Source organism: Orycteropus afer, unplaced genomic scaffold, assembly GCF_000298275.1.
Source record: "Orycteropus afer afer isolate SDZICR_OR568_19922 unplaced genomic scaffold, OryAfe1.0 scaffold00136, whole genome shotgun sequence".
NCBI classification, from domain to species: Eukaryota; Metazoa; Chordata; class Mammalia; order Tubulidentata; family Orycteropodidae; genus Orycteropus; species Orycteropus afer.
This window is the reverse complement of record NW_006921723.1, coordinates 1,842,724-1,851,063: the sequence shown is the minus strand read 5'-3', so window position 1 is coordinate 1,851,063 and position 8,340 is coordinate 1,842,724. Positions and strand designations below refer to the sequence as shown.

The 8,340-nt window shown below is 51.2% G+C and overlaps 1 protein-coding gene across 1 annotated transcript in view; it reads left to right on the top strand.

Moving 5' to 3' along the window:
* Positions 1-667: 667 nt before the first annotated feature.
* The window catches only part of UNC13A (unc-13 homolog A), a 66,658-nt gene continuing 58,985 nt past the window's right edge, over positions 668-8,340 (top strand). Inside the window, exons 1-6 of the mRNA XM_042781591.1 lie at positions 668-704; positions 1,700-1,729; positions 2,349-2,448; positions 4,256-4,373; positions 5,921-6,044; positions 6,924-6,997. Of these exons, the coding sequence (XP_042637525.1) occupies positions 668-704; positions 1,700-1,729; positions 2,349-2,448; positions 4,256-4,373; positions 5,921-6,044; positions 6,924-6,997 (483 nt within the window). The remainder of the gene's footprint in view (positions 705-1,699; positions 1,730-2,348; positions 2,449-4,255; positions 4,374-5,920; positions 6,045-6,923; positions 6,998-8,340) is intronic.

Sequence of the window (8,340 nt, the reverse complement as noted above, 5' to 3'; positions counted from 1 at the left end):
CCTCGTTTTATTGCACTTCGCTTTATTTTGGTGGTCTGAGGTAGGCCCCTATTTTGGATTTTGTAAAATGGTTGAAGTAGTCTCTGGGTGGTGCAAATGGTTAACACACTAGGCTGCTGACTGAGAAGTTGGGGGTGTGAGTCCGCCCAGAGGAGCTTCAGAAGGAAAGCCTGGTGATCTGCTTCTAAAAAAACCAGCCACTAAAAACCCTATGGGAGCTCTGGTGGCGTAGGGCCTAAGGCACTTGGCTGCTAACCAGAAGGCTGGCAGTTCAAACCCACCAGCCACTCCTCGGAAGGCAGCTTGGGCAATCTACTTCCTTAGTGATACCACCCCACCAAGGAGGGGTTGTTATGAGTCGGGTGCGACTCAACGGCACATAACAACAACGTGAGTAGGAACCGACTCCATGGCAGTGAGTTTGGTTTTTTTTTTTTGGTTTTAAAGCCCTATAGAGGGCAGTTCTTCTCTGACATAGATGGGATTTCCAGGCGTCTGGATCAACCTGATGGCCATTGGTTTGGTTTTTGGTTAAAGTGGTCATGTTTTGCTTACACAAACACAAATTTAATTTGCAAGGAAGAAAGGCAGCAGGAAAAAGAGGAAAGCTATAGAAGAGTGGCGTAGGTGTGGTTTGGGGGCGGGTTTGGAGTAGTGGTGGAGAAAGATGTTGCTGAAAGCCTCAGGGTTCCAGGATATTGAAAGTGAGGGAAAAGCCAGTCAAGTTTGGGATTGCTTTTAATCCCTTGGGGCTGTGGATCTTGTGTAATGTGAAGGTACTGGACCACATGGGGCCCTGAATAGATTTGGGTTACACCTTCCATAAGCAAACGAGGCCAGATGATCTCTCGTGACCTTCCAGTATGGATGGACATATCTCCTGTGCATTATTGGAGTCAGCTCTCCAGACTGTTCTGTCCCACTTCACCCAGCCCCCTTTTTAAGTCTTGGATCCCCAAACCTGGGAGGGTTTGGTAGAAGGACAGACTGAGCTGGGCTCCTAGGGAAAGGTCTCTCTGGTCTGATAGGGCCATGGGGTCATCTCTTCCACCTCCTTCCTCCTCCTTCTTAATTTTCCTCCCTTCTCTGGCAATCCTGGAGGACTTCCTATGGGAAGCTTCTCCTGTCCCAACTCCTTCTTCTGAATCTTACTCAATTTTGAGTGGAGGTACAGCTGGGGAAGGGGGTTTTAGGGGGATTTGATGGGGATAGGCGAGGGTGGTGGAGAGGGAGGATGACCCCAGCACCCACATTTCCTTCCACTTCCCGGATCTGCCTGTGCTAAACTCTCTGATGGCTTTTCTCTCTCTCCCTCGCATCCCTGCCTCCCTCCTCTCCTTAACTCTCCTCCTCTCCTTGTCTCTTTGCCTCTGTTTCTGAATTGGCCTCTGTCTTTACCTTGATTTCTCTGTTTGGTCTCTCTTTCTCTGTTTTATCTCTTTACCTGTCTCTTTGTGAGCTCTCTCTTTGCCTCTCTCTTCTCTCTGTCTCTTTCTCTGGATGCCTCTGGCCTCTGTGTCCCTTGTGATGTCTTTCTTGTGCTGTCTCTGTCTACCCCTCTATATCCCTGCCTCTCTCCCCCTTCCTATCTCTGTCTCTTTCATTATGTCTCTGTTTTGATGTGTTTCTCTGCATCTCTCTCTCTCTCTGCCCTTCACCTCTTCCCCCTGCCCTTCCCTGTCTCTGTCTTTCTCCACAGTCAAAAAAGCCAAGTTTGATGGTGCCCAAGGTAAGTGACCTTACTTGCTGCCCTGTCCTGTGCTGTCTGTCTTTTGGAGAATCTGGGAGGGGATCTGAGCTAGTGATGGGGGATTTGGGTTTTATGCCTGCTGAACATCAGAGGGGATACTGAAGGGTTAAACAGGGGGAGGGACAGATCTAGGCCTGGGTTCTCCTCCCCACAGAGTGTGGAAGCTTCCTCAAAGTCCCCCCAGGAGACCTTCAGCCCATGGCTCTTCTCAGGATCCTGAGAGGCGGGGCATGTACTCTTCCATCATGGCTACAGATGGGAAAAGTGAGGGCCAGATGGGTCAATTTTGTTCCCCTTTCTGGGGCCTCCATTTTCCAGCTGAAAACCAAGGCCATTGGACAATGGCATTTCCAAACAGTGGGGTTAAGCATTCTTTCCTGCACCTTAGCCTATCCCTTGTGCTTGGGAGCTCTGAGGGGGACTGGGGGTGGCCTGAGGGTGAGGGGCACAGAGCCGTGCTGTTTTGGTTGACATATCTCCATGTGCTCTGAGCCCATGGAGCATGTGGGAACCTTGTGGGGTCGTGTAGAGCTTGGGGAGGGGCATCCGAGGGTCCCTGAGCTCTGTACTGTCTCTGACCCTGCTCTCGCTGCCACAGAGAAACTCAACACGTACGTGACCTTGAAGGTGCAGAATGTCAAGAGTACCACCATCGCTGTCCGGGGCAGCCAGCCCAGCTGGGAGCAGGACTTCATGTTGTGAGTCTGCTGGGCAGGCCTGGATCCTCCGGATCATCTGGGGCTCCCCTCCCTCTGCACCGAACCCAACCGCTTCCCCCTTCTCCACGGCCACCAGCCAAGTCCCTGCTGCCACCTCACCTCCCTCCAGGCCTCCTGTGCCAACCACCTCCCGCAATCTGTTCTCTGCCAGGCAGCCAGGAGGATATTTTTAAAACTGCAAATCACATCCTGTCGCTCCTGGGTACCAAACTTGTCCGTGGACCTCAGAATAAAACCAGCTCTCCTCCCACGGCCTCTGTAATCTCCCTCCTGCCAGTATCTCCCTCCACAGTGTCCTCCCTCGTTGGCCCAGTCCCAACCACCTCTGTACTGCCCTCCAACTTGCCCAACCCTTCTGCCCCAGGGCCTTTTCACATGCTTGTCTGGCTCCCCAGCTGGCTCGTTCTTGTCCTTGGGTCTCAGCTTCTGACACCTCCTCAAGGAAGCCCTCCCTGAACCCACCCCCAAACTGTGATTTCAAAGCACCCAGTCCTTCCCAGGCCTTGCCACCATTTGTCATTTGAGCCCATTTGTGTGATTTGTGGACACACATTTCTGTACTCCATCTCCACCACTGGACTCTGAGTTCCAGGAGAGTAGAGTCAGGTATGTCTCAGTCCCTGCTGTGACCCCATTCCCAAGCACAGGGCCTGGCACACAATGGCCAGGATTCAATAAGGGCACCCTGAGCCTTTACTGGATTTGTCTCAATAAGGATTTGTCTAATCACTGAATGAATGAATGACCTGGACTCTTGCCCCAGCCTAGAGCCCCCAGAATCTCATACTCCCTACTCACAAAACAACCTTGCGCCCCATGTACATTGATGACGGAGAATGACTTGTGCCAGGTCCTGTTCCAATGCTTTGCATATACTGATTGATTCAGCTCTGCCCACAACACTGCGAGAGGGTTGCTATCATAATCCCCATTTTACAGATGAGGAAACAGGAGCTCAGAGAGGCAGAGCCACCTGCTCTATGTCACACTGCCTATAAGTGGCATGTCTGGGATTTGAACTCAGGCATCCTTAACCTCTGGGGTGTTCCTTGGGTGGGGCCTGGCTGGGGATGGTCGTGGTGGAGGCTACTAGAGGTCCTAGAGTTGGTGTCCTAGGGTAGAGGAACATCCCAGGAAAGAAGGAAGGAGCTGAACTCCCAATTCTAGAGGAGATGTGAAGGGGAGGACAGCATGGCCTCAACTCACTGAAAGCCAGTTACTGACTGGCCAGGTCATGGTCAACAGATGTATTTAAATAAGACGGTCTTCAGGATAAATCTTTGATAGATTGATTCAGCCAGTGAATCAGATGTTAAATTTTCCATCCAAATTGGCAGATTTCTGGGTTAGATCCTGTAGGGAAAGTGGCTGGAGGTGGGATCATGCATATGCAAGAGGGTATCTTCATTTGATTGGAGGGAGACAACACTGTGAAATACGGAGGTACCCCGAATGTCCTTACCCTGGAGGAATAGGAAGCCATGGAAAATTTTTGAGTCTCTTGCCTGCTAACCCAGCATTGCCAGGTCTGAGTGTACAAGGAAGGGCCAGGTGAATTGGGAGTGCAGGAGACATGTGACATCCTGGTTCTGCTGTGAGACACTGAGCTAGTAACTTCTCCCTCTGGGTCTCAGTTTCCTCTCTGTGAAATGAAGACCACTGTGTTATCTTGTTTCATCTCCTTGTGGATTCCAGTCTGCTGTTTGTCCTCAGGTGAGTGAACTGACTTCTCTGAGCCTTCTTTCCCTCACTTTTGTCCCTCAATTTTCTTCCCCTCTCTCCACAGTGAGATTAACCGCCTGGACTTGGGGCTGACCGTGGAGGTGTGGAATAAGGGGCTCATCTGGGACACGATGGTGGGTACTGTGTGGATCCCACTTAGGACCATCCGCCAGTCCAACGAGGTGAGTGGGGGCCAAGGATGAGGAGGAGGAGCTCCTATAGCTGCAGTAAAATGAATGCTTATCCCCCACCCCACAATAACCTCCTCATTGACATCTGTGGTGGTGCCAAAGTCCCCAGGGCCTAGACTCCTTCCATCTAGTTGCTCTGCTTCAACCTAATGGCACAAGATGACTGCAAGAGACTCACCATTGCATCTGCATTCCAGCCAGAGGAGAGCAAGATGGCAAGGGAGGGGGCTCACCCTTCTATTTCAGCTGCTGATGTCACTTCCTCCACATCTTATTGTCTAGACTTAACCATGTGGCCACACCTAGCTGCAACGGAGCCTGGGAAATGGAATCCTAAGCTGTGCACTCATGGCCCAGCTAAAAACATGTACTGTGGAAGAGGAGAAGGGAAATTATAGGCACTAGAATTTTGTGCCCCAGATGGGCACAATGGAAGGTTATACCAGCCCCAAGAAGAGAGGTAGACAAGAACCCAGGCCTCTCAGCCTTCCTAGAGGATGACCTTGTGTGTTAATCCCCATCTCCATCCCCACAGCCCAGCCTCCACCCCAGCCTCCTGCCTGACCCCTTAGCCTTCAGTCCACTCCCATTTCACTCAGCCCCTCCATGGGGTCAGGACCTTACTCCCCAAGGGTTCTGTCCTACCTACCTCTCAGGAAGAAAATCCAATTTCTAATTCACACAGGATTGTACCTGCTCACTTTGTTGACCTCATCGCCCACCACATCCAGCCTCTACCACTCACAGTCCCCAAGGATGACCTCAGGGTCTTCCTTCACATTTACTGTTGCCTCAGCTTCCAGTGTCTTCCCTCAAGGTTCCAGCTCTGATGGTCCTCTTCCAGGAAGCCCTCTCTGATACCCCTTGAGTCCCCTAGCCCCCTCCCTCCCTCTGGCCCAGTGTTGACCCCATGAGACAGGAGGTGTCCACTCTGTCCTCTCTTGGGGATCTCAGCACACCCAGCATGGGCCAAGCAGCAGAGACACTAGAGAAGGTCTATTGTTGAATGAATGAATGAATGAATGAAGAGGGAGCAAATGGGTGCAAATAGTCTAGGCAAATGAGGCCAAAAAAGAAGCCTTCCTCGGTGGTCCCCAAATGGGAGGAAAGCTACCACGCAGGAGACCCCAGATCAACACCTCTGTCCCCCAGCCTCTTTCTGGAGCTTCAGAAAACACATTCCACAGAAGATCGTTCTCATTTGAGAAATGATGACACTGAGATCAGAGTGTACCCCTCCAGCCCGCAGGAGAATGTTGGCTCATTTGCTTGGGTGTGTTTTTAGATGGTGGATGGATCAGGGCTTTCATTTGAAATCAAGTCTCCATACCCCCTCATCAGGGTCAGGGAGCAGGCATACAGGGCTGTCCCTGCCTGGCCCCATAGGGCTCACTCTCTGGGTTCCTCAAACCCACCATGTGGCCCATGAATGGGGACCTCCCCTCTGTGAGTAAGATGGGGTGAGGTGGATGCCTCATATGAAAGGAGGGAGACCACTCACTGAGACACTGACCCCTGTCCCCACCTCATGGCCCTAGGAGGGTCCTGGAGAGTGGCTGACACTGGACTCGCAGGTCATCATGGCGGACAATGAGATCTGTGGCACCAAAGATCCCACCTTCCACCGCATTCTCCTTGACACCCGCTTTGAGCTGCCTTTAGGTGAGTGTGGGGCCTGAATGCCTGGCCCATCCCTGCCTTGCTTCCTGAGGTCACCTAGTGAGACCAGAACAATGATTGGACCCTGGTGAAGGGAGCTGACACTTCATTCTGCAGATGAGGGTCCCGACCCCCAGAGGAGAGTTTCCTGGTTTGCAGGCATCTACTGGTCACGCACCTGTTGTATGCAGAGCACGTCCCAGCCTTGCCTGTGCTGAGGGGGAGCCACAAGACTCAGGTCTGAGCTTCACTGGTGTTTGGTGAGGCTTTAGGTTGCAGGAGTGAACTGGGGGTTGGGGAAGAGGCAGAGAGAGAGAGAGAGAGAGAGAGAGAGAGAGACAGAGGCAGAGAGTAAGACAGAGATAGTAAGAGAGACAGAGGCAGAAAGACACAGGGAAAGACATAGACAGAAACAGAAAAAAGAACTAGAAAGAGAGAAAAGCAGAGATAGAGAAGCACTGAGACAGAGACAGAAACAGAGAGAGAGATACAGGGAGAAACAGACAGAGGATGGGAGAGAGAGAGACAGGCAGAGGGACAAAAAGAGCCCTGTCTGTCTTTCCTGGAGGCAGCTCCTGTCTTTCCACATTGTCCTTCTGAGAACCCATGATTCCCCCACCCTCATAAAGCTAGGACACATCTCCCCTCTCACCCTCTATCCATTCCTGATGTAGCCATGTGGGGTGAGGGGACGTCAGGTAAGGGGGTTGCTCAATCCTCCCCTTCCCTTCCCCACCCACTCAAAACCAGTCCACCCCCACCCAGACTTTGCCAAAGACCCAAGAGGCTGGGCCAGAGCTCCATAGGCAGGCATAGGATGCTCCAGAGGAGCCGAGGGGCAGGGCAGGCTTCACCAGCTCATAGCCCTGGCTCTGCTCCCAGACATTCCCGAGGAGGAAGCACGCTACTGGGCCAAGAAGCTGGAGCAGCTGAACGCCATGCGGGACCAGGAGGAGGTGAGTATTCGGGGTGGATCTCCTTGGTCCTTGTCTCCTCTGTCTCTTTGCTTCCTCATAACCTCCTGTCTCTTCTCTCTCAGCTTGTCTTCCTCTCCATCTGTGTCTCTAACTTTGTAACCTGATTAAATCAGTGGTGCATGTGGTCCAGTCTCAAAGCAATTATGGGATCCCAATAGAACACAGTCCACCAATCACGTCACAATTTCAAACAACTCAAATTCTGCATTTGTCAAATGCACTTTAATAGGTCCATGGTCCCTGGAAGCATTTCTTACACCTTCTTTCTGCCCACACACCTGTCAGGTCCTAAGTGACACTGAAACTTTCCTGAAAGTCCTCCCTCCCACTACTCCTAGCCCTTGTGCCTCTTTGTCTTCCATGTCATCCCCTTTCTTCTTGGCCCTGCATCATCACAGTGCAAAGACCCAGTGTAGCCCTGGAAGACAGTCTTCAGAGAGCAAGAGCAGGAAACAAACAGAAGGCAAGAGCAGGACATTTTTTAGTGAGAAGCTGAGGGAAAAGGAGCAACCAAACCAAATCAGTTGCCATTATGTCAGCCCTGACTCATAGTGACCTGTGTGTGTCAGAGTGAGACTGTGCTCCATGGCTTTTCAATGGCTGGGGAACTGATCACCAGGCTTTTTCCTGAGGCACCTCTTGGTGTACTCAAACCTTCAACCTTTCAGTTAGCAGCCAAGCACCTTAACTCTTTGCATCACCCACTGTCTTAGTTATCTAGTGTTGCTATAAAAGAAATACTCAAAGTGGGTGGCTTTGTTGTTGTTGTTATGTGCCGTGGAGTCGGACCCGACTGATAGTGACCCCTTCTTGGGTTTCCGAGGCAGTATCACTACGAAGCTATCTTCCTTCCGAGAAGTGGCTGGTGGGTTTGAACCGCCAGCCTTCTGGTTAGCAGTCAAGTGCCTTAGCCACTATGCTACCAGAGCTCCCATAAATTAATTTTTGCATAAATTAATTTTCGCACAGTTTAGGAGGCTGGAAGTCTGAATTCGGGGTGCCAGCTCTGGAGGAAGGCATTCTCTCTCTGTCGGCTTCTCTTTCTCAGTTCCTTGGTGATCTCCACGTGGCTTAGCATCTCTCTTCCTCCATCTCTGTTTTTTTTTTTTTGCTTCTTGCTTGATCTGCTCTTTTATATCTCAAAAGAGATTGATGTAAGACACATCCTACACTAATTATGCCTCACTGACATAACAAAGAAAACCCATTCCCAAACGGGATTACAACCACAGGTATAGGGGTCAGGATTTGCAACATATATTTGGGGGAGGGATACCATTCAACTCATAACACCCAGGCACTCTAAAGGAGCAACACTCATG